The sequence below is a fragment of the Ochotona curzoniae genome, unplaced genomic scaffold (assembly GCF_017591425.1).
Source record: "Ochotona curzoniae isolate NIBS_2020 unplaced genomic scaffold, NIBS_Ocur_1.0 scaffold_1852, whole genome shotgun sequence".
Taxonomy (NCBI): Eukaryota; Metazoa; Chordata; class Mammalia; order Lagomorpha; family Ochotonidae; genus Ochotona; species Ochotona curzoniae.
Window position 1 is genome coordinate 28,794,829 of NW_024467087.1, and position 26,450 is coordinate 28,821,278.

At 39.8% G+C, this 26,450-nt stretch overlaps 1 protein-coding gene across 2 annotated transcripts in view; it reads left to right on the plus strand.

Annotated features, from left to right (window-relative positions):
• DCX (doublecortin) overlaps window positions 1–26,450 on the plus strand; it is a 109,671-nt gene that overhangs the window by 68,259 nt on the left and 14,962 nt on the right. Inside the window, exons 4-5 of one of the 2 annotated variants that reach the window (XM_040999661.1) lie at window positions 7,285–7,387; window positions 10,001–10,123. In XM_040999661.1, the coding sequence (XP_040855595.1) occupies window positions 7,285–7,387; window positions 10,001–10,123 (226 nt within the window). Of the gene's footprint in view, window positions 1–7,284; window positions 7,388–10,000; window positions 10,139–26,450 lie in introns of both variants that reach the window. The other variant, XM_040999660.1, reaches the window with a different exon arrangement.

The window sequence follows — 26,450 nt, forward strand, 5'->3', positions numbered from 1 at the left end:
AGCAGTTAGGAAACTTATGTGTGATCCTGGGGTGCCCAAGGTTTTATTCCTAGCACCAGCTCCTGTCTCCAGCTTCCTGCTACAGTGGACCCTGGGATACAGGATGCAGCAGTGATGGCTCAAGGAGTTAGGGTACTCAGCTCGAGTTTCCAACTTCTGGCATAGGCTCCAGGCCAGTCCCATTCATTGTCAACATTTGAATTTTGAACAAAAAGCAGAACTTTTCTCTCTCTCTCTCTCTATTCGGCTTTGCAGCTGAAGCATGACACAGAAACAACAGTATGAAATAGTGAAAATAATTCTAGAGCTGGAGTCCAAACCTAACTTCTAGTTTCTTTTACAAGATAATTGATCTTGTGAATTACCTAACCTTGTCTGAATATGAATTTTCTTATCCATAAGATATAATTAGCCATTTTTCTGCATGGCATTTTTTTTTTCTGATGAGACAGTGTGTGAGGGATGTGAAAGCAACATGGCATATGCAAAGGCTTTTACAAATCAAAATGATTTGCAAAATTATTGTATATCTTCTGTATCTAGGCTCTAGCAGTAGGTCCTTTCTATTGCCCCCAGAAGCAGACCTCCACTCCAAACTCTGTAGATGTGCACTCTACTTGTTTCCCTATCCCTTCCTGCTCTGTGCTCTGGGAAACTGACTGTTGCAACAGGCTCCTTTGTCTTCTGGGTTCCAATTGTGTTTGGCCAATGGTGGAGTACCAGCAGAGAGGAGAAGACAGAGATTAGCCTGTTTCCTGGCAACCTGCCTGAAGGGTTGCTGGACATTCATTCACTGATGGCCACTCTATGTGATTATCATGTTTTCTTCTTCCCTATGATTTCTTGTAATTACTACCTCCCTTGTCTTCTTTCGGTCCAAGGCCACTGATGGGTAACACTGTTACTATTCTTGAGATACATAGTATCTCCTGTAAGTTTCTCTATACTTTGCCTTCACTTTTGCAATCAACTCAGTTTCCTAAACTCTACTCAGTTTATCCACTCTGAAATAGTCATGTGTTTTCATACTCAATCCTGACTGACACCCCGCATACCTCTTCCTCTTGCCTCAATTTTTGATATTACAAAGGAGGAGATGATTATGTAAGGGAATGCACAGGAATGGTAGTCGTTAGCAATCTGTTCATCCAATTTATAATTAGATGCATGATGAGTTACTGTCTCAGAACTTCTAAAAGTTGTAGATTCTTTACCAGTAGGATAATCCTAATTTTTGTCCTAGCCCTAGTCGACAACAAGGAAGGTTGAGAAGCCACGATTCTTTTTGCCTGCCTTCTTCTGCAATGGAATTATCCTTGCTGAATTTCAGCAACCTGGGAGGCAACAGTGTGATGCACAGTGCAGTCTCTGTTCTGCCGTAAATCGGTTCTGCACTCCTTTGCTTCCCTTGGATCCAGTTTGCAGAGAATGAACTTACATCCTTTTGCTTCCCTTGGACTGGTGTCTCAGGAATCCTGGGAAGGGGGAACAGTTAAGCCTCTGGGATTCCATGACAGCTGCCAGCATTCTGGCCAGAGGGTCTCTGCTCATTAACTGTGTCCAACCTGGAATGTTTCATAAGCTGAGAGGGCTAGATGAGATCTCAGAAAATAAACCAGTCCAGAGAATTTTAACTTGGGAGAGTATAGGTGGGCTTCAGGGAAATCCTTCATCCTCTCCAGATTCAATGGACAATTAGTTGTCTATATGCAAATATACATTTTTTTTTCTCCTGGGGAAAGAGCCTCAGTTTTCATCAAATTCTCCAAAGGGAGAATAAAGACCCCAAAAGTCTATAGACCTGAATCTTCATTTCAGATAAAAGGAAACTGAGGCTCATAGCAAAAGATGTGACTCAGTGGCAAGCTTTAGCAGAGAATGTTGATAGGAACTAACTTCTTTTTCCACTTAACTTTTCCTTGCCCTCACTGAATTCCAAAGCCAGACCCCCATCATACTTTGTGTGCAGCAGACATCAGATAACTGCTAAATGCAATAGATACTGCAATTGGGCCCTACAAACACACTCTTTTATTTTAATTGACCATACTAAATAGAACCTGGACTTGTGTAGGGCCCACAGCCAACCTTATAGCTTATTGGTGCCAAGGGATCAAGCAAGGTTTTTCCACCCCAGTTCTTTCTGATGAATGGAGTTCTGTCTTGTCCCTGTTTCTCCAAGCCAACATGTCCCCAGGGCCCTGGGGAAGGGCAGGTGTCAGTCCTGGGCATGGACTCAGAGTCCAGCTCCAGTGCCTGTGCAGCTGTTCTCATCCCTGAGAGGCCCCAGTGGGAGCTGACAGACTCTTGGAAAAATGGAAAAGAAAAACTAAGGAAAAAACACACTTGAGCATTGAGGGGTTGCCAGGCTTCCAAGGCGTCTGGCACTGTCTAACTCAGGTTATTAAATCTCAACCAGCTCCCGGTAAAACAGGGTAGAAAGTCTTATTCCTTCATGTCTCCTCTTTGTGCCACTCTTTCCCCTAACATTGGTAGTTTTGCTTTACCACCCAGAGTCCTCTACTGGATTTTCTCACCTATGTCTTCCCTGTCTAGGAAATAAGTGCTACTGCTGTGTACCTTAGGTACCTGGGTGTTGGAGTGAAGCAGTCAAGGCTGCTATCGGTCTACAGAGTCAGGCAGGGGGGCTGCAGTTGTGATATAGCAAGATAGACTGCTGCCTGCCACACCAGCACCCCACATGTGTATTGATTTGAGTCCTGCTGTTCCACTGCAAATCCAGTTCCCTGTTAATGTCCCTGGGAAAGCAGTGGGAGATGGTTCAATTCCTTGGGTCTCTGAACCCATATGGGAGTCCCAAATGAAGCACAAGGCTTTGGTTTGGCCCAGGTTTGGTCATTGTGGTCATTTAAGGAGTGAGTCAGCAAAATCTCATGGTGGTGGTAGTGGTCCTAGTTGAGATTGAGAAATAAGGAAGACTTCCCTGAGCAGGTGAAATTTCACTTGCACTTCTGCAATACGCCAGACTATGTGTTCTAAAACCCTTCCTGCTACCTGCTACCTTTCAACTCAATTCAGAATAAATGATCACTTCTTGAACTTTGGCTAAGATCCAGTGTAAATTCAGAATAAATTGCAATAGACTTTTGTTCCTCTTTTTTGATATGTCATTTTCATCGAGATACAATTTACATGCAATTCACTCATAATATAATTCAATGGTTTTGTGTATCATATTATTTATTAATTAATAATTAGATTTGAAAAGCAGAGAGAGATCTTCCATTCACTTGTTTATACTCCGAACGCTCCCAACAGCCAGGCCAAAGGTAGAAACTGGAAAAACAATTCTACTTTCTCATGTAGATGACAGCGACCCAACCACTTGAGCAGCAGCAGAAGGCAAGTTCAAGTTGTTGAATAAAGAGATCTGTGCCAAAACATAGCACCACAAAAATCAAGGCACTACTTACCCAGGCAAAAATGTTGTCTTGAGAAGTCTGCTTAGTAAGACTTCAAGATAACCTCAGGAAAATGAGTTTGGTGAGAAAGCCAGGGTGGTCTCACAAACACTGCCACTGCTCACTAAGCCAAATGTGTGCCAACCTCTCTGGCAAGCAGAAGGTGTTCCAGAATGAGTGTAGCAGTGACTTTTAGAAAAAGTCTCATCTGTAATGTTTTCTGACTCTTTCATTAACTGACTTTGTGAAGCTTGCCAGTCAGTCACTCTCTGGGCAGGGCACACTGTTGGCAAGATTCAGAAATCAGTGTGGTTTGTCTTTCTTGCCACAGGGCATCCCTCTTTTTCATCATTGGGGCCATCCCTCTCCAAAGACGCTCTCTGTCCTCCTCATAACCCTGAATTCCATCAGGAGACAACTGTATGTTCTGTCTGGGCAGGAGGTTGGCAGATGTGTCTGAGCAGTTGTGCTGTCTGTGCAGAGCTCAGCAGGGTCAGAATCTCCGTTGCTTTCATCGCCAAGAGTTAGCTTTTTTACTCGTGTATCCATGAAGAAGAAAGCACATTCTTGCCTCTTTGCCTTGGGTCATGCAGTTACCTCTGCCTAGAATATCTCTTCTAGTAGCATCAACCAGTATCTTACTCATCTTCCAAAAGCCAGCTTTTTCTGTCATCATCTCTTTGGAGCATTCTCCAGTTCTCACGATTAGATTTACTGTCTTTGTCTTCTGTGCTCCCCTTGTTCCTTGTGAAGCTATGATAGTGCTCACAACAGCCTGCCTTGTATTCTAATGTGTGTGTGTGTGTGTGTGTGTAGTTCTGACTTGTTTATTATGTTGTCAGCTCTTAGGAGAAAGTAGCCCAATATTGTATATTTCTGTGTCGCACTTACAGTTTCTTTGTACCAATAAGTGATTAATTTGTCAGTATTAGTGAAACTGAATCATCAATAAAAATATTTTGCACATTGAGAGTGTAAAAATAGAAAAACAAGCAAAAATTTCCTTCTCAATATGACATTGCTTTCCCAATTATTATGTAAGTGAACTGGAGAGTCTGCTGGCAGCGGGCATAAACAAGAATTAACTGCCAGTGTCTATAATACATTGGGGGAGAATCTAATCAAGACTAAATCAAGTCACAGTGAATTTTCCATTTGCAGCTAATAGACTTAAAGTGTTCCCACACAGATATCTGTTGTCTCCATTTTCCCATTTGTACTTTGACATCTAATAGACACCACTGGACCATCCCATATAATCTAGGGGTCACACTAATGTATGACCAGGTTGGCCACCACCTCTAACACCTGCTTTTTTTTTTTTTTAAAGAAAGAGCACTAAGTTAATGGATCAATGTTAATGTAAGTTGATTACATTGATTTTGTGTGGGCAGTTGATTAATGATGAAGATGGCTGTCACACTTTCATGTTGTCTTCTCTGACTTAAGCACCCAAATATGACACTCATTTAAGATGGTGCTGGCAAGACCTCTGATCTTTGATGAGGCATAAGTGGTGTAATAATGCTTATTTATATTTTCTACTTTTGTTGCCACTTTGTGATGAAAATTTTAGCTCAACAAAATAATTTGGAAAATAAAACATCGGTACTGTAAGCTAGGGTGAAGTATGAACTCCATGGAATTTTTAAAAGCAGTTCATATGTGTGATTTGTTTGAGTATTATTTTTCACACTCTATTCTTCCTCCTTGTTTTTTCCAACTTCCCTTTCCACCTTTACTTATTGTCCTTCTACTCCATCACATATGAAGTTTTATTTGCAGAAATGGATAATTTTCTTGTGCATAAATTATAGTAAGTAATTTGGGGACACTCAATGTACCAAAGTTAGGGCTGTAGATTTTTTTCACTCATGTCCAAGATATTTCTTGGAGGTCAGTAGCAAACTCAAAACTGTGTACCCTCTGTCATAGGCTCTGCCGACAGGACATAATGCAGGATGTCAATTGCACTCAAAATGCCAGTAAGTGACTGGGATCACTTGGATGTGGCAAACAATAGCTGTTGATGCATCTACAGATATCCCTAACACTTGTGATAACCTAAATTGAAATGCTCTCTCACTGTACCTCATACCATCAAACCACCAGGTCCATGATGTTATTGACTGAGTTTTATTCATCTCTGTCTCCACACTAACTAGTCTGTATATGTTTTATATTGCCAAGTATTTAAAAAGCACAGTCTCTGTCTCTTTCTTTTGCTCTTCCTGCCCTCTATATCCCCTCTGTCTCACTGCCTTTCAATTAAATATATTTAAAAATGTAGGAAGCAAAGTGGCGCAGTGGAAGCGTGCTGGGCCCATAAAAATGCTCTAAAACCACAAGCTTTGAAGAATGATCTACATTTGTCTTTATTCACTGTCATCTGGATGATTTATTGTCTTTGCATGTCAAGTTTCTCATATTTAAAATAGCAACGTCAATAATATTGACTTCTAGGTTTTGTTAGCAGTGTAATAAGAGATGATAGATTTGGAAGTACTTAGCAGAGTGCCTAGTATTGAATAAGCTTTCAGCCAGTGGTAACTCTGTCATGATACAATCACGAGAGGAATGGGTGCAGGACAAGTGGGCTGAAGAAGAGTATTGGCTTATCTGATGAAGTTGGGACCCAGGACTAAGGAAAGGCTTCATATGAGCAGCCCTGGCTATAGTCCAAGTCTCTCTTCTTCCTGTGAGCATCGCTCAGATGAGTCCAAGGCTTAGACAATAGGGATCATCTTTAAGTATCTCTGCCTTTGTGTAAGGATTTCAATCATCTTGGCTAGGGTACCAGGGATTGAATAGAACTTGAGTGGTGTTGCTGTTATTAATATAAACCTTTTCCAAATGTAACATATTGCTCTCTGTATCCAGCAATCTGTTGTTAGTTTGTGAGCACTGTGCCTTTGTAAAGCTATTGCTGACAGCATGAATGGGAAGCTTGGAACAATTGGAGACTTTGAAAACGTTCAAGCTAAGGAGTGGGATCAGCATGTTTTGACTCTATGGTTTCTCCTGGGGTTTCCCTTGATGTGCTATACTAATTATCAGATGTAATTAGGAAAACTGAGAAGTGGGGAGACTGCATGGAGCAGCACACTTTCTCAGGGACTTTCATTTCTTTGTGCAAATGTGGGATGGGAAGAATATCTTCCTGATACCAAGAAGTGGCAATACATAGGGCTCTGGAGGGCAGAAAGGGTCTTGGGAACATGGCCTTACATGCCTATTGAGGAACCATGCTTTTGATGAAGTTTTAAGTAGTCAGCCTAGTTTCTCCATCCTGGTTTCTCAGGGAGGAATTGTAAGTTGAGTCAATACCAAGTTCTTGGCTCATTTTTAGCCAGAGTTCAATTTTGGGGTATCCAAAGCAGTTAAGCAATGTCATCCTTCTTTTATGAATTTCCATTTCTGGGTTAGCCACAGGATCTACCCACCACAGGCTGCATAAAAATCTCATCTGCCTTGGTCTAGAGCCCTGGCCTGAGTGATAGACAGGAGCACTCTTTGAGGTGCTAAGAAAAGGTGACATTTATGGTTTTGTCTGCTGGCTGACTTTTATTCAAAAGAGCGCCTTTGACATTTGGACATAGTTTCAGTCTTAGCCTTGAGGCCATAGGAATAAGATTATCACACATGAAACAAGAAAGCGTGATGGTACTCATCATGTTATTTCTCAACAATAGTGGTTGTGCATTGTCATTGTTGGGAGAAAAACAAAACAAAACAAACAAACAAAAAATGAGAATCCCTGGGATCCAGAGAGGATGACCTAGATGTCATCCTGAAACATGTTGTGAGTTTCTTTGGCACAAGACCACCAAATACCACTCCGATATTTCTGCCTTCCTCGTAGGTAACCTGTCTCCATGATTTCTTTGGTGATGATGATGTTTTTATTGCCTGTGGCCCTGAAAAATTTCGCTACGCTCAGGATGATTTTTCTTTGGATGAAAATGGTAAGCACACTACTGGATTTTATTGTTCTGTCTTTCTTCCTTCTATTCCTAAGAGCACCCCCGAGTTTATATGGTCTGAAGAACAGCCATTCATGGTCCCTCAAGGACAAATCTTGTTAGTCTTTTTTTTTCTGTTTATTTGGGCATATGGGTCATTATGCTTAAGGTTGATGGTATGTTCTAGAGACCCATCTTTCAAACTCCATAAAATCATCATCTGTCTTGATAGTGACCCTAAGTTTCTGAGCCACATATTGTATTACATGGGCTTATAGGCACAATCAGATAACATGCAGGAAAATCTGGAGTCAAAATTTGACTTTATATATCTAAAATATATGATATATTTGATATGATATAATGCATTCTATACATAATATCATTATATATAATAATTATGTATTATTCTAGCCAATATCTTCCAGCTATACTGCCCAATGATTATTCCATTCATAAAAATATTTTCCACTGCATTAGTATCAAAATACTTTTCCCAACAAGCACTTTGGGCTTGCTGTCCCATCTCTCTTGTTTTGTGATTCAGGATTCCAGACTGTTTTTAATCTCAGGGTGGAGCTACCTATCCATTTCCATTTGTTTGATCCCAAACCCCAGGTAGAAGTTTGAAGGTGGATCAGCTCACACATAAATAGGATTTTCTGTTGGAAGATGCATTTAAACATATTTCCCATTTAGGAAATAAATGTGAGAAAACCCATTGGGGAGTTACTTATATACACTTTACAAATGGTGCAAATGACATGACACCTGAAAAGGATTGCATTTCAGCTGTGTTTCATTTGAGAAAAGGAAAATGACAATACCATAACTTAACAAATACAGGATATGTCCAACTCACTTTACCTTCCATGTCTCTAGTTATGAGCAGTGACCCTAAAGTTCATCAACCACAATAAGAAGTAAAACAAGCAAAAACAACATTTTTGCATGACTGAGTACCCTGAAATATTCAATTTATCAGACTAACTCTCTTGATCTTTCTAGTTAATTTATATTTCAGCATACCTTTAAGCATGTTGAAAGTGGACTACAAAGAGACATCCAAAGAAAAGATTACTCTTGTGGCAGGTGTTGACCTATCAGTTAAAATGCCTGCATCCCATATCCAGTGCCTATATTCAAGGCGTGGCTCTAGTTCCCAAATTCAGTGTCCTGCCAATGCAGATGCTGGAAGGAAATAGGTGATGATTCAGATAACTGGGAGACATGTGTTGAATTATTAACTGTTCACTAAAGTCATGGCTTTTGTGGGCATTTGGAAAGTAAACCAGCAGATGGGAATACTCTCTGTTTTTCAAACAAACAAACAAACAAACAAACAAAAAGAAATTAAAAAGGAAAAGACAACTCTATCGAAAAGTTTGAGTCCACTTTTCATATCACAGTACCAGTTTGAGGAAACTTCAACAGAAAGATCGCTAAGCTGAGACTTAGCTGATTTAGCTAAAAGTTTTTGTTTTGTTACTTTCTTGCTTCTTAGCCCAAATGAAGATGCTGCTCATCAGCAACATAAGTATAATGATCCTCTTAAAAATTGAACTCTATCAAGTCCCCAGATTACCATGATATGGAAGGCTGAGTAACTTACATAAGAAATATGCTCTAAATGTGTCAGATTGGAGTTGCGGCAAATCCCGGAACATTGTCACACTCTAGTCCACACCCATGAGCTCTCTCATATTCTGAATGGCAGTTGCTGCTGAGCCATTTATTCATTAAATCACCATTGGGCTTATGATAATGTATATAAAAATTTTTTAAAAGCTATATATGTGAGATGATGGTGATGATAGTGCTTATTTGCATAAACTTACTTAACAGGGTGTTGTTTAGTGTGGTGGTTAAGATGCTCACATTCCATATTGGAGTTCCTGGGTTCAATTCACAGCAACTCTCTGGCTGTATTTATGTCTCAAAAGTACATAAATTTAAATTATATAAAAGCCGTTTATGAGTATTATAAAGTATGGCATGTAACAGTATATGATTGTGTTTCCTATCCCCTCTTTAAATCACTCATGGATGACAAAGGATTCAGTTGGAAATTTTAGAGGGAAAGAGAAACAGAGAAGTAGTTATCATCCTCCTCCAAATTCCCCACAATGGCTGGAAGAGGGGCAAAGCTGGGAACTAGGAACCCAATCTGTTTCTCCTGTGTGGATGACAGGAACTAAATTACTTGAACCACAACTACTGTCTTCCCATCTGCAGAAACAGAAAGCTGCAGTCAAGAGATACAGGAATCTAACCTAGGCCCACTGCTATGGATTCACATCTCCTAACAACATTCCTTTACCACTATGCCAGATGTCTGCCCCAAGTGGACTTCCAGTTACCTACTTGGCCTGCTTTCAAACTTCTTCCCTTGTTCCATAACACAGGGGGTTAAATATCTATCTTAATCCCAGTGACTTGAGAGTTCCCCCATGCCACCTTCCCCAGAACCACGGTTCCTACCGACAATGAGGAGCACCATAGAGACCTGAGTCAATCAAGTGTTTTTGGCCAATGGTAGTTGTTCCTCCTTTCAGAGGCTGATGACATGCTCAGCCTCAATTTCACCTCCTACTAAGCAGTGTCCTTTTGCCCCAGAATGCCGAGTCATGAAGGGAAATCCCTCAGCCACTGCTGGCCCCAAGGCATCCCCAACACCTCAGAAGAGTTCCGCCAAGAGCCCTGGCCCTATGCGCCGAAGCAAGTCTCCAGCTGACTCAGGTAACGACCAAGACGGTGAGTGTTCTTCTCCTAACTGCACGCTGACTTCGGGATGCAGGCCAGTACCCTCTGCATGCAGCGCATGGTGTTCCTCTTGACTACTACTGTGTCTCCATGAACACAAATCCTAGCAATTCAGAAACGGAAATCAGCAAACCACTTTGTTGGAATCATGGAGGCACAGTCACAACCATGTTTCTACTCACACGGACACAAACCAGAGATCTGGCCTATTTGTCTTGCTTGCTGTAATGCTTATTACCATGGTTGTCATCATTGTCCTCATCTTCATCCAGAAAAAAAAATACATTCAATGAAATGATTGACTCAAACGAATTTGAAATTGAAAATCATGACGGAGAATAAGAATGTAAAATAGTGCCAAAAAATGTCAACCAGGTTTATACACTTGAGCTTTAAATTTGACTCAATGAATTAGAAGCTGAAACAAAATGAAGTATACCACTATATATACACACATACACATCTAAAATGTATATGTGTATGTATGTATATATATGTATATACATATATATACACATATGTGTGGGTATATGTGTATATATGTATATGTATATGTATATGTATATATATATAATGTATATAAAGTGGATACAAAATATGCTGCATCACTAGCCCAATGGGAAAAGATAACAGAACAAACTCTGAAAGCCAGCAATGAGATGTGTCATAAAACACTGCATTTAGTGGATAGTGAGTTATCTAAAAAATGTGGTCTATGGCTCACTGCCAACCCATGAGCTATTTGTTAGCAGTTAGCCCTGATGAGATTAAGAGTTTGTGCCAAATGTAAATCAACTATTCCATTAAGCAAACATTTAGTTAAGCTGACATCTTTTTTTTTTTTCCCCCTGAGAACACAGCTTTACTAATGATGGTAGCAGTGTTTTCATTAAAGTTCTGGCCCAAATTCTTTATCTTGCCTTGGATTCACAGTTTGAGTGTCACTGATCTAAAAGGCAACATTTTTCGTTAGTTTATTAATAATTAAAGACCACAAAGCTCATTTTCAGAAGTTTAATATATTCATGCACAGAACTGTTCAATTGTCATGTTAAGAAGATTATATGACCCAGAAGAGTTAAACATTTATCTTTGTAAGGCTCAGACAACTCTTCTAGCCTAAGAGCCTTGGGGAAGTACGAGTCCCCTTCCATTTGGTGCAGCATGTTCACCTTGTTGGTTTTGAAATCCCTGTGCCTGTTGTGCTGCTTCATACTGTCAGGAGCATGCTCATTCCCAAACACCACCTTATGCTCAGGCAGAGGAAACTAAATTATAAAAGAATGGCCTAGTTTTCTCAAACTTACATGTCCTTTGCACATTCTGATCTCTCACAACTGGAATGCTATTCCTCTGATCTGCCACTCTTCTTTCCTCAAGAGCTGGTACTCATCCTTTCAAGATCACAGGGAATAGAGATGGCTGTTCTGTCTTTTGTAACACCACAGCATATTATTTTTTATCTCTGGAATAATGTTCACCACACTGTGTTGTGAAGTATGTAGGTGTTGGTCTGCTTCCCCAGCTAGATACTGAGCCCCTCAAGGGCAAGTTGTTACCTCTGTTTTTGTATCCTCAGTGTCAAGTACAGTGCCTGGCCCCCTAGTAGATGCTCAAGTAATGGTTGTGAATGGGTGGGTGCATAAGAGCACCTATCTCACCCAGAATGGTGTAAAGGTAATATTTGGTGAAGGAATAAAAATACATTTTGTTGGTGATCTCTTTTTCAAGTGTGACAAACACATTAATGTATATATGTGAATTTTTTACTGCTGAAGCTATAAAAAGGAAAAAAAAACCCTAGGTTTTAACAGCTGCATTGGGTGAAATGGTTTTGACAGCTTCTGAGCAGAAATTTCCAAAAGATGGACTTGAAAAACACTTGGCCAAGTTTATAAAATCTTGCAATAGTTGCTTAGCTAATCATTTTTCAAAAATGGCATCAGTTATGTCTAGGGTTTCTAACTAAACTGCTTATATCTTGCTGTGACACAAATTACCCCAATACTTACTGGCTTAAGTAAGTATTTATTATATCACAATTTGTGTGGGTCAGGAATCCAGGAGTGGCTTATCTATGTGGTTGTGACTCGGAGTCATTCATCTTGTTATACTCAACTAGAAATACTGTTATGGGCTGCAGTTGTCTGAAGCAGAATTGAGTTGCAGAATGTACTTCCAAGATGACTGTTGACAGAATCTCCCACCCTGATTAATTCAAGAAAGTGAACAAGAAAGAAGATAGAGCCAACTTGTTTTATTCTATTCATTAAGTCCAGTCTAATTCAAGAGGAGAGTTAGGCTCCAGTATTTCAAATGAGTTATCAAAGAATTAAAGAACCTGTTTTTTTAACAACCATATAATTCATTGATTGAAGTTCTCAGGTAGCACTAGCTTCAAGAAAATAGATTCTCTTTGATAATCAGTGGATTACCCAGCACACATGAAGACAATTCTCTGCAATTAAACACTTTCAACTGTTTAAATATATGTTAAATTATTATGCTCCAGCATTTTACCTACAAAACTTATCTTCCACAGAACACACATCTCAATGACTCTAAGATATTAGAGACATAAAAAGATCATAATGTTTCTTCAAAAGGCTATGGAAAATGAAATTAAAAGTTTTTTTTTTGTACAAACGTTTTGAAATCCATGCATACAAAAGGGCTTCAAAAATTGCACAAAAATGTATATGATAAAAACAGTTATGCATGAATTTCAAAGAATATTTTCAACAAATAGAGTTACCTTTTAATTTCTTTTTTCCAACAAGCTTTTAAAGCACCCTTGTACATTAGGACTCAATAATTGATTGAAAGGTGTTATAATAGATTCCAACCCAAGATAAAGCAAGCAAGACATGCTCTTGTTCCTATAGAATTTGCTCACTAAAGAAAAAGAATGGGGGTTTATTCAAACTTACAAGATAAATAATCAATTTGAGAGAAGGAGGGGACTGCACTTGGCACATAGCAGAACTGTAAACTTAAGCCCTTGTCCTCTACCCCCGATCTAATGTTGTATTCTCAGCAGAGATATGGAATCTTCATTTCAGATAGTTTATGACCATAAATGAAGCCAAAATCTAGTCTAGACCACCTTCATGGAAGTGTCCAGAATGTTTTGGTTTTTATCACAAATAATGTGTCTAAGGCCTCTGCATTCAGCACCAAAGGACAGGAGGAACAATGTAAACATGATCATGTTCATTCCATAGAAATTTGTTTAACGTCAAGTCCAACGCATCCACTCACTGAATATCGCAAAGGAGCAAAGCTTAGTTTAGGCAAAACAGTACTTTAGGTAAGATTTGGATGTGGTCATATCCATATATTCCTTTCCATGCCAACTCACTCACAGTCACTCCAAACTGGGAAGTGGTGGGAGTTAGGACTTTGAAGAGAACATGGAGATACTTATCAAAATGACACACCCATCCCCAATACTTGGATTTATAATTTGGGACAAATGTCTTACTTTCTTTTAAGATAGAGTATTGCCTTTGAATAATACATTTTGTATAACTGAAGATAAGAATAATTTTCCATCACTATCAGCTAATTTACAATTATACAGTAACTTCCAAAGAATCAAACTCAGATATCCATGGTGTCTCTCTCTCCCTCATTTTTTGAGAGGCACCCCACCTCCTGGCTTTCCGGAGATGTTTTCCCCTTCCTTTTCCCTTCCCTACTCACCTGGTCCCTTCGCAAGTAAACTTTTCTGTCTGAAAAAAAAAAAAGAATCAGATAACCAGAATGATGAATTATAGACAACACATATTTTTCAGTTGACATAATTATTTCCTACAAATATTTGAGCTTTAAGAAGAGTTATTTCATAAAAGATCAAAAACTTTCTGGGCTGTTAGCAAAGGAGATACACAGGCAAATAAACATCTATCCAAAGAATAATGATATTGAGTTTTGTTTGAAATTCTTTAATCTTTCCTGAGACTTGATAGGTAATATCACCCTGTTTGATCCTCTATTAGTCTGTCTTGGACATGAAATTTTGGATCAATTTACATATCTTCCTGATTCAACTTGAATCTTGTGGAAAATAGACCATTTCCAGGGAATTTTAACTACTTTCCATTGAAAGCAAAAGAAAACCAGAATATTACTCTTTAGCAGGGACTCAAATCAAATGAAACATTGGCTCAGTTCAGATTCAGTTCAAGGAATGTTTTGATGTTCTACTTCATTAGAAAAAATATTAAACCTATATTCTGCTTTTAGCAAATTTGCTACACAGACATTATATAGTCCAATTCAAGCTTCAGTTAATGTCTGGATTCAGTTTAACTTGAGGTTTATTAAACTGATGCTCTTTGATCTATAATTTGCATCATGAATTGATTCCTTAGACTTTAGTCTTTAATTTGTCTCTTTCCTGTATTGTCCCATGAATAAATCAAACTCCTTCTTTCAATTCAAGTTCAATTCTCACTCTTGCCAACATTGAGTGTCCTCTAAATGAAATATCTGTTACTAAGCCCTAAACTCAAGAAGGATTTTCTTGTTTACATAATCCTCCTGTAAGGAGTCCACTGGTTCACTGAGCAGAGTTGGTGAACTCCTAGAACTCAAGTTACATTAGCCATGTCTGCCTTTAAAGTGAGTCAGAGAACTATGAGAAGATAAACTTGAAACCCAGAAGCACTTTGTGGGAGATTTGACAAAAACTTGCCCAGTGCCACGTTTTGATTAACCCAGGACTTGTATTTCTCATAGGCAAAGGTAAATCTGTCTTCAGAATGAAAGTAAGACATGTCTAGTCTCTCTCTGTCTTTCTGTGCATTTCTGTTGCAGCTATTAATGTGTTCATCTTCCCTTTATGCAACTTTGCTACCGATTTAACTGAGTTGAATTGAAAAGGCAAAATAGCTAGTTGCTGGGAAGGAATTGTCTCTTTTTCCTTTATTATTAAAGGATCCCTCAAGGAAGCCAATTACCCCGCTGGTAGGCTGAGAGAATTGTAATGTCATAATTGGCTTGCTGTTCTTCAATACTCAGCCATTGTTGCAGCAACCCCATGTTTTCCTTTTCCCTTCCCCCAACTCTGCTGCACCTATTTCTAAAAGTCAGAACTTCTCTGTTCCCAAACTCCCTAAAAAGAAATGTTTCTGTATTGAAATACACACCCTTCAACAGAGCAGGTCAAGGGACATAAAACAGCAAGGGTTCTCTAAGAGAATGATATCCCCTGGTCCCTGTTTGCTGAATGGATAAACTGCTTTTGGAGTGACCTTGTTGTCCTGACCTTCACATGAATGTGACTGTCTAGACAAGTTCTTCCCAATACAAATAAATATAAGGTGACCCACAATTGCAAGCCCGCATTGTCATAGTCACATTGTAAAAGGTTAGACGACACAGGCTAAATTAGCTTGATATATTTAAGAATGCATTTACAGTATCATTGTCTCAATATGTAATTGATATAAGAAGTTACTGATATAATTGACAGTCTTAGAAATTTGGTTGTACTGTACACTTAACAACACATCTCAATTCTGGCTAGCCACACTTCAAATGTTTAAGAGTCACACATAATATAATACAACAGCAACTGTATTAAACAGAACACCTTTCTGTTCAACATAATACTATTATGTTCAACATAATACTCATTTACATGAATTGAATGTGCTTTTCAAAATTATTTCAAATTTGTCATCTCAGCTATACTTCAAAATATCACCCTGAATTAGGCTGAAAAAAATAACTGTCCAGTTTTTTGTTTTTTAATTAGGAACAAAGATGCAAGAGGTTGTGGATATTGGGATCTACCCAAGATCACACAACTGTTTAGCAACCAAGAACCAGAATCCAGCTCTAGTGACTTTTCTAGGAGACATTTCTGTCTTCCATGAGAACTAAGCCCACTTCAGACCATCTATCCACCAAAGGATGAACTCAGAAAGATGAAGGGAGTAGAAACCAAGCTGCTGGAAAAAAAGCTTGGCTTTCAAAAATTTAGTTCCTTTTTATATCTGCCATGCAAATTTCCCTTCCCCAAGTTTGAACAACTTCAGTATATACAATCTAAACAACTATGCAAGTGGAGGGGAAGATAATGGAGATTGTATATTGCTGGGCAGGTAGAACAGGGAAAGGGGCGATTACATTGTGGTTATATAGATGGAACTATTAGGAACATGAAATTAGCCTACCTGTGAGTGACAAACTGATAACAAGCTTCTTCAGTAAAGGAACATAAACAGCCTCTTCAGTGCTACATAGATGCAGTCCAGTCTTTGTGGTATGAGAATCATTCTGCAGGTGGTTCCAGCCTGCCTCCAAGGGGATTGCTTCAACCTGGCATCACACAGGCGGCTCTGCCAGATAACACTGGGAAATAAAAACTTGCATAGCATTTTTGCCTGGTGCTAGGTGGGATTACTCAGTCTGATAACTAGGTAATAAAATTTTAGGAGGGATTTTACCTAATTCACCCTCAGAAAATCCTTTGTCCAGGAAGAGTGAGGAGACTGAAAGAGAACCCAAGGGAAGAAGCAGATTTCATTCCTTTAGAAACCTCAGTCAGAATGTATACTAGGCTGTTGCGCTCTCTCTCTCTCTCTCTCTCTCTCTCTCTCTCTCTCTCCCTGCATCCATTCTGATAGATGCCCTACCCTGTTAATCCTTGCTACCTTTTTACAGTCCTCTCTGCCTCATGTCTGAATTCTTTCTTGCATGAAGAAAATAACTTATTGCACTCACGTCCTCTTAGACGGCTTAACAGTTTTTGTTTTTCTTGTGTGTTTTTTTTAACTCACTCCCTTTCCCTCCCCCCCCCCCCACCTTTCAGCTGGAGACTGGTCCCTGGCATCATGGTTGTATTTAGGCTAAGCTAAATTCTTATGAAAGTACACAGTTGGTTTACTTATAATATCTCTTGACTTGAGGCATAATGAGGATCATCTAGTCTGGTGAATGCAGATATTTGTTGGATGTTTCCTGTTGTTCTCTGCTTCTTTCATTCTTCCTCCACCTCCAAACCAGGAATGTTGGGAAAGCACAGGGTGGGTCAGTGTCTCATTCATTTTTTTAAATTGCTTTGAGCAGCCTTCTCAAATACTGAGGCCTCTTTATTTCCCTTGCTTTTAGACAGTGAATGAGCACTCATACCCCCTACTATCACTCCAAGAGGAAGTCATGCCCTTGACAAAACTGTAGGAAGATGCCTCTTTTCTCAGTTGAATCTTTCTAAATTTGAAACTCAGGAAAGCTTCAGTGATCTAATACCTGAATACCTAGACAAAGAATTATTCCTCAGCTGTGTGTATGGATTTATGCCTTATCCCTTGAAAAGGGGATTTTCTAACTTATTGCCTGTATATTGTGTAGTTACTTAATTTTTCCTACTTTTAGTAGTGGCAGTTATGTTAATACAGTGAATGATTTATTGAATTCCTATATCCCAAGCATGTCACCAAGCTTCATATATGTATTCTGTCATGTAATCATCAAAACAACAATTGAAATATTATTGTTCAAATATTAGAGACAGGGAATTTGAAACTCATAGAGGTTAGGTTAGGACCAAACCCATCACAGATGTAGGAGATGGCTATGCCAGTATTTGAAACTCCGACTGATTCTAAAACCTGTGTTTATTCGACAAATGAAGATCAGTATAGTTATTGCCCCCGGAAAAACCAATAGTGAATATTGGCAGCTGGCTGGCTAGACCAGAAAAATATTCTAAGCAGAAACTCTTTCAATAAGAATAAATGTTTACAACGTTGTCAGGCCTGAGAAAACAATCCTGACATTTCCACCAGTCTCCAAACAGATGTTCTTTTCTTGAGGGAATCTCAAATTGTATAAAAATATTGCAGGATTGCCTATGTACATTTTATTTTGAAACAGGGAAGTCTTAGTTCTCCCTCTTGTTTAAAGAAGTCACAACTGCATATTAAGACTCCTTAGGGAACAAATTTCATATTCAAACTTCATCTTCTGAAGCTGTAGTACCTCACAAGCTGTAATTTAATTTGGCCTGGGAGCCCACCCTACAATCAAATCATTGAAGAACTGTTTTCAGGCCCTCAGTCCTTGATTCTGTGATGGATGGGCCAGGGGAGAGCGAAAAAGCTTTTCCACGGAGCAGAAACCATCAGCCAAAGCGATCCAGACACCCCACCCATGGGATCTTTGAAATTGATGTGTGAAAACCTCAGAATCTTTCTCCCACTCTTGTTCTGAAGTAAGCTGAAACCGCCTTGGTTCCACTTGGATGGCCTTCCAGAAAAAAAAAAGAAAGAAAAGAAAGAAAGTAAAGAAAAAGAAACTTTTGTAAATGTAAAGAGAAAATGGGGTGTCTTTGGACTGGAGAAGTGGAAAGTTCAGAGCACCTCATTGTGAGAAACAAAGTATCTGAATTGTGTGTTTATATCCCCCTTTGCAAGGCATTAGAAAGTTAGAGAACACGAGAGAGAAAAGAAATGACAAAAAGGTCTCAGTGGGAGGTATGTGATGGCTTAACCCTAAGGGGATTTTGAAATGGATTCTGTGAACAGGGACCCAGTTTGTGGCACAGTATGTTAAACCACTGCTTAAAATGCTCACATCCAATATAGGAGTCCCAGTTCCAATCATGGCCATTCCACTTTCCATCTTACTTCCTACTAATGCACTTGGGAAAGCAGTGAATGATGGTCCAAATACCTGCCACCCATCTGGAAGACCCAGATGTGATCTTGGGCTTTAGCCTGGGTCAGCTACAGCCACTGCAGCCTTTTAGAAGGAAAAGGAGCAGAAGAAAAAATTCTTTCTCTTTCTTCCTTCCTTTTGTCTCTTTTCTTTCTTCCTCTCCTTATGTCTCTGTTGCTGTGCCTTTCAAATACATATACATATTGAAAGGCAAATAAATATATATATGTAAATTATATATGTATTGCTATGTTTTGTTTTGAAGAAATGGATCCCATGAACAAATCCCAAAAGCCACCACACACTGAGGGACAGAATTTATATTTTAAACATGTCCTGCCCTGCCTCAACCTCAATATCCTTGCTGATTAAAACTAGTAAGCAATATTTCAAAATAGACATCAAATCAAAACCAACAGGCTTGATTGTGAATTGGGCTCAAGAGCTCAGATTAGAACAGTACAGGGTGGCCAGGGCTAAGTGAATGAGCGTTAAATCAGTTTGCTCTCCTGCCAAAAGTTGGAAGAAAAACAGATAGTTGGCCCTCCTTCTTGAGTCTCATTCTGGCTATGTGAACATCAATCCAGAATGTATGAGGAGTCTTCAAAAATTTCATGAAAAATACATATTACAAAAACTTATGCACTGATTTGAATTTTTTTGCACCAAAATGCACATATATCTTTAAATTCTACTTTCCATGAATTATCTGAAGTTTCCTCAAGTAATAAATGAGCCAACTAACTCTGTGTGGGGGAAGCTCTTATTCACTACATCTGGGTCCATTAACACAGGACTTACACACAGCTCCGGCCTGATTTCTAGGGGTTGATACTGCTTAAAGCAAAGTAATCCACAGTCTGGAACTCAGCACCGACTGGGCCTGGCTAATGGCCCCACTCTATCCTCAGCCATTCACAGAGCAAACTCGGTTCTCCTGTGTTCTTTGGGAACTGACTCTCCAATCCCTACCTTGTTCTAACTTCCTAGGACCCACTCCCCTTCCCATATATATATATATATATATTTACATTCCTGTAAATCTATATTAATCAGCCTACTTGCTTTACCAGTCTTCTTGTTTGGGCTTGTCCTGTTTCATGCTGTGGTGAAAGACTGACACAGATTAGGAGCTAAATATGAATACTGTGGCAAGGGCAGCACAGGACTTACTCAGGACGGCGGGTGAGCCATGACTGTGCAGAGCCAAGTTTGGTAATTATGCTGCAATTCTGCAGCGCATCAACTGGAGAGAGGGAAGTGACAACACAGAGTACGGACATTGTTAAATGGCACGTTGCCTGCTGCCTACTATTATTTCATGACATTGTGTATGATTCTCTGTGTAGTGAGTGAAAGGAAGCTTATTTTAACAACTTACTAATGTAAATCAAGTCAAATTGTTGCAGGGTGTAAGAGAGATCACATTAGACAAGTCTACGCTGTATTAAGGAGTCTTTATTAACCAAGCTTGGTGATAACAGGGCCCACTAGAAATTAGCAAATGACAAGTCCATATGGCAATCCAGGCTGAATTGAAACTCCAAGAAAAACAAATGGTCATTACCCTTAAGTCCATCCAACCTGTGTCCCAGCTTCCCCAGCAATATAAGTTATGCTAAGAGATACACAGCGAACAACCTGGGCACACTTATAAAACTGCAGACATTCACCTTTTCTTGGCTTCTCTGTCCACATTCTGTCACTGCCAGGCCTCACTTCTCCTGGAACTCTTAAAAATAAACAAATTAGAAATATAAAGCATCTAGCATTAACATCTTCACTCACTCTCCCAGGCAGTGAACAGAGGGTGAGGAATGCAGACACACAGGGGCCATGTTCAGGGGCTACCTGTTCTCAGAGTCTGTCCACAGGAAACAAAAAGAACAAGCAGTTACTGGGGCAGCCAAGAGTCAGAATGTCGGAGCAAGGGAAGTAAGGGATGGGTCAAGAGAGCGAGCCCCTCCCTATTATGTGCTTTATGGGGGTGTGTAAGGGGAGTGGTTATGCAACAACACAATGCCACCCCCTCTTAGCTTCCGGGTGAGTGTCACAGGTGGACAGAAAGTATTATGTGCGTGCGTGAGTGGGGGAGGCATGACTTCCAAGCTCGTAACCCTGAACTGGCTGCCTAAGACCACAACAAAGGCTTTGAAGAAGGATATCATCTTTGGTGTATGCTTCTGCCTCTTTGTATTCCTTTATCATTTTCCCCTGCAACCTTCCTCTCTGCTCTTTGGTCCCATCCCCCTAAAAAAAAAAAAAAACTGTCATGAGAAAGAAATCCAGGAACAATTTGTTTATAAAAGGAAGGCCTATGTTTAAAAAAAAATGATAATAATAACCTGATAAAGAAAGCATAGACTTTGGAATAAGAAACCTGCATTCAGTGTGTGTGTGTGTGTGTGTGTGTGTATGAATGAGAGACAGAGAAATGCCTGACACATCATAGATAGTAAGTGTAGAAACAGTAATTAGTTTTCTACATCCGTTCATAGGTTGACTACAAGACTGAATAGTTTTCAAAACACCTTGTTGAAAATCAAAACAGTGAACTGTACAGACCAAGAAAGTCATGAGATGATTTGGGCTGTGGTGAAATGCAAGATGAGAGCAGGGTAGGCAGGTGATGCAGTGGTTAAAACACCACTTGAGACTTCCACCTTTCACATCAGAGTGCCTGGGTTCCAGTTCTGGCTTTGCTTCCAGGTCCTACATTCTCTGTTAATGTGCCTTCCTAGAGGCAGCAGGAAATGGCCCAAGTATTTGGATTCCTGTCTTCCATGTCCTTGGAGTTGAATGAGTACTGAATTCCTGCTTTCATCCTGACTCTGGCATTTGGGAAATGAACCAGTGAATGGGGAATCTCTCTCTCTCTCTCCCTACTGCCCTCCCCCCATTTCATCCTGTCTCCCTCTTTTCCTCCTTCCTTTCCTCTCCCTCCTTGATTTTTTTTTTTTTTTTTGGTTTGAAAGGTAGGAATAGTGAGGAAGGTGCTGTGATTCTATGGAGGGAAATGAGAGTGACAAGTGAGTAAGGCAGACAAGCTTTCCTCCACCAGGTACTACCGAATTGCCTGAGACCTAAGGATAGCCAGTAAAGAAGAATAAAGGAAAATGAGTGCTGCCAAATGATATCATTTCCGTTCACTCTCACAATAAAACATGACATATTTTCTACATAGATTCACCTGTCCAAATGCATGTGTAGTTCATCAGACCCTATTGCATTATTTTTCCTACTTCTTTAACTTGGTATTTATATATGAATTGGCTACAGAATTCAGATCAAATAACACCCTTTCATATTTTTCCTATAAAGATAAAATGTTGATGTGAAGACATTTTTATCTAGTCTGTAAATTGTAGGGCTCCTTCAACTTGCAGTGAATCTATGTTTGTGCATGCCTACATTTTCTCATTTCTCCATATCCATCTGTGAATTTCATTTCATGAGGGAACTCTGCAAAAGTCTTTATATATTTTTTGCAATAATGTAGTCAATGGTAGTTAAATTATTTAAAATTGATTTCCAAGATGCTTGTTGAATGTTGACAGCAAAGCCTCTGTTTACAGGTAGCTTAGAATTAATTGGAAGCTGAGCATGGGGATCATATATGAACATGCACATGTGTAGATAATACATAAAAAGACACATGCATATGCGCTGCATCTAAAGTTATTGAATGACAGAGTTCCAGAAGATAACTAGGAAGTTTCAGAAAAAGCACATATGTTCAGATCCCTGGTCAAGGGGTTGAAACAGACTCATGGGCAGACATGCTTTTGGTTGACAAATCTTTGTCTTTTGGGGAGGTCACTGGGCTCATTATTAGTTAAATAAACAAGTGGGGCTCAAAGATAATTTGGAGTACAACAGTCATCCCTTTGTTGTGTAGCTAAGAAATGCTGGTAAACTAAAATTTGTGAAAAGCATACGGATCAAATGGAACAACATACCAAGCCAGAACTTAGCTGGAATGGGAGTATGTGTTGTTGCACAGCACATTAAGCTATCGCTTGGGATACCAGCATCCCATATCTAAGTGTTAGTTAAAGTCCCAGCTGTTCTGCATCCTATATAGATCCTTGCTGATGTTTTGGAAGACGGCCCAAGCACTTGAGCCCCTGCCATCCATGTGGCAGACAGGGATGGAGTTCCAGGCTCCCAACTTCAGCCTGGCCCAAACCTGCAGCCATTTGGGAGAATGAACCAGTGGATGGAAGAATCAATTGGTTTCTCTCTGTGTCACATTGTCTTTCAAATAAATAATAAATCTTTTTAAAAATGGACTGACTGTGCCCAGCACAATGGCTCAATTGGCTAATCCTCTACCTGCAAAGCACTAGCATCCCAAATGGATACTGGCTCATTTCCTGGCTGCTCCATTTCTGATCCAGCTTCCTGCTTATGATCTGGTATGGCAGCAGTAGAAATGGCCCAAGTCCTTGGGCTCCTAAACTTATATGTGAGACTTGAAATAAGTTTCTAGCTTCTGGCCTCAGATTGGCTCAGCTCTTGCACCTGGGGCCATTTGGGAAGTGAACCAATGGGTGAAAGATCTTTCTGTCTTCTCTCACTGCCTTTTCAATAAAAATAAATGTTAAAAATGCACTTACCTGGGGCCACTTTAATCTAACTGATCTCAAGGCGAAGCTCAAGGCTGACTCAGAATGTTTTCTGTGTAACAATGCGTATAATTGGTAAAATCTCCTCATCCTGAATGCTAGGGGGCAGGTTTTGCTGGGTCGTGCTCAGGCATTGTAGGTGGGCCATTAAGTCTGTCAATTAATAGCTCCCTTATTCTTAAAAGAGCAGTTAACTGCTTTGCTCATTGTGGCTCCACACACTTGTCTTTCCGAAAGAATATCTTTTGTTGATGGAAAAGTTCAGTGCTCAAAGTCTAGTTTCATCCACCTTTCCATTTATCTGTGCTGTTTGGCACAGGTCATGTTCCTCTCTGGGTGGCTTATAAACACTCAAAGCTTATTTGGCCCCTAAGTCCTTATCAACAATATTGTGTCCCTTCTCTCTGTCACCATTGCCTTACTTCCAAGTCATGACCTAAACTAAAATGATGACTGTTAGCCAAGTTCTTTGCTTCAACCTTACTTACACTTGATCTGAATCTCAACACAGCTTCTAGGGTGATAGTTTTTTTATGATTTTATTTTTGTTTAAAAGGCAGATTTTTCCAGAGAAAAAGAGAACTATACAAACCCCTTGCATCCACTGGTTCATTCCCCAAATGGTCACAACAGCCTCAGCTGAACTGATCTGAAGCCAGGAGCCGAGAACCTCCTCCAGGCCTCTCCTCTCATGGGGTCAAGGTCCCAAGAACTGAGCCCTCCTCTGCTGTTTTCCCAAGCTATAGGCAGGGGGCCAGATGGGAAGTGGAGCAGCTGGAACACAAATGGGTGCTTATATGGGATGCTGGCACCACGAGGCAAAGGATAAGCCTCTTGAGCCACCATGCTGGCCCCTGGTGTGATAGTTTTAACATGCATAATTTGACCCTATCACTTGCCACTGAAATCTTTCTATGGCTTCCTTTTAGAAATGAAATTCACACTTTTCCATCCAGCACAGAATGGCTCTCAGAATCTGGTCCTTATTTCCTGTGCTCAGTTTGTTCTCCCTAAGCTCCAAGCGTGAGCCTCTGAGCTGTTCAAAGCTACTTATACTTCTGTAAACAAACTTCCTTTTTTCCCCTATTGCCCTTAACTGTTGCAATTAGACTTCCTAGCAGATCCTTGCTGTCCCCTGAGCTACTCTGACTCATCTTTCTTTTAAACTCTTTATTAAGATACAATTCAGTTAGCATACAATTCACTCACTTAAGATGTACAATTCAGTCACTTTCAGTTTAGCCATGGAGTTGTGCAATAATTACTGTGATCTAATGCCAGGCTTCACTTTGTTTCCCATCGACATCCCACACTCATTAGCACAAGTTTCCCATTTCCCCCAGTTCCTTTTCCATTCCAGCCCCCAGCCACCATTAATCTACACTCTGTCTACAGATCTTTCTACTCCAGATTCATCTCTCAGGTGTTAGTCTTCTTGCATGTCTCCCAGTCCCCTAGGAAACCAATATCTGTATTGCAATAGTTCCTGAGCAAAGTTCTGTCTTGGCACTTTTTCTATTCTTGCCTGATTTCCCACAGGAAGTAACTTACTCATCCGTGAACCCTCCCCCCTCAAAACCAATACTCTACCTGGCTCGTAGTAGTGTTCCATAGCTACTGGCTAAATAAATGAGTGACAGGAGCCAAGCTTCTCAATGAATGGGTGTGAGATGAGTGAACACACAGCTAAAGTGTGACAGTGGATGCTTAAGTGCCTATTTTTCAGCTCACTTATGCATGGATAAACTCACTAAATCACCATATGGCTGTGCATTCCATGTACCGAATTAATGTGCAGATCTCAGAACCTAGGGAAACACTACAGTAAATGATACAGAAGTTATAGCCTCAGGAAACATTCATGATGCAGCAGTTTAAGCTTTACTATGGGATTACACTCAACACGCTCAGGTTATCTTTCTGCTTAACTTCTTCAGTTTTGTATATATAGTCTTTGCTCTACCCTCACCCATAGCCATCCATTTCTCTCCTTGTCTCTCTATCCCTCTCTCTACATGCACCCTTGGGATGTTTTCCTTTGTTTTTAAAGCCCTTTTCAGAATATGTCTATTTAACAATGGCGGTCCTAAGGCTTAAAAAACACCGTTCACATATGTTTGAACATGACTCCACTTTGAAACTATACAATTGTTTCATTTCAATGAACCACATTTCTTTTTCGTGATTAGGTATTTTAAAAACTCTTTAGCTAGGGGATAGAAAACAATGTGAAAGCATGGAATGGAACAAGAAGACATTAAAATTTAAACTATCTCCTTATCAGCATTTGCTAGAAATCATTTGATAGGCATCCACACTCTGGCCACCAATGGCTACTGCTCTATGTCTCTATGCCTTTTTCCCTGTCTTGACTTCCTCATTTTTTTCTCTTCTAAGCTCTTTCCCAGCTGTCCTTGATTCTCCTCTCTTCCATACCTAATCTTCTTTGAGTCTCTCTTCTGTTCATTTTGCTGTTCAAGTTTGTTTGTGTGTCCTTCCGTTGTAGGGTTTTTGACCCCAAATAAAGCAGCAACCTTAAATCTTGTCTTGCAGGAAAGAAGAATTTTCATGCGGACACAATTTAATTTTAAAGCAAGGTTTATTAGAAAAGCTGGGAAAGGAGACTCCCATCCTAGATGGGAGGGGGCTTTGGGATAGAAAGGACCCATGCATGGGGGGGAAAGGGGTTGGGATCTTTTAAAGCTTTACTTCAAAGGGGTTTTCCAAAGACAAAAGGAAATTCCTGGTCCCCCTGGTATCTATCTGGCTTTGAGACAAAAGGCCAAAAAGGTGTCAGACATGCTACTTCCTTGGTTCCTTTTATTTTTATTTTTGATTTTTTTATTTCTTTAATTTAATTTCATTTTATAACACAGTTTCATAGGCTCTGGGATTCCCCCAATCCCTCCTAATGCCCTCCCCCCATGTTGGATTCCTCCACATTGTTGCAGTATTACAGTTCAAATCCAGTCATGATTCCTTTGTTACAAGCATGTACCACGTAT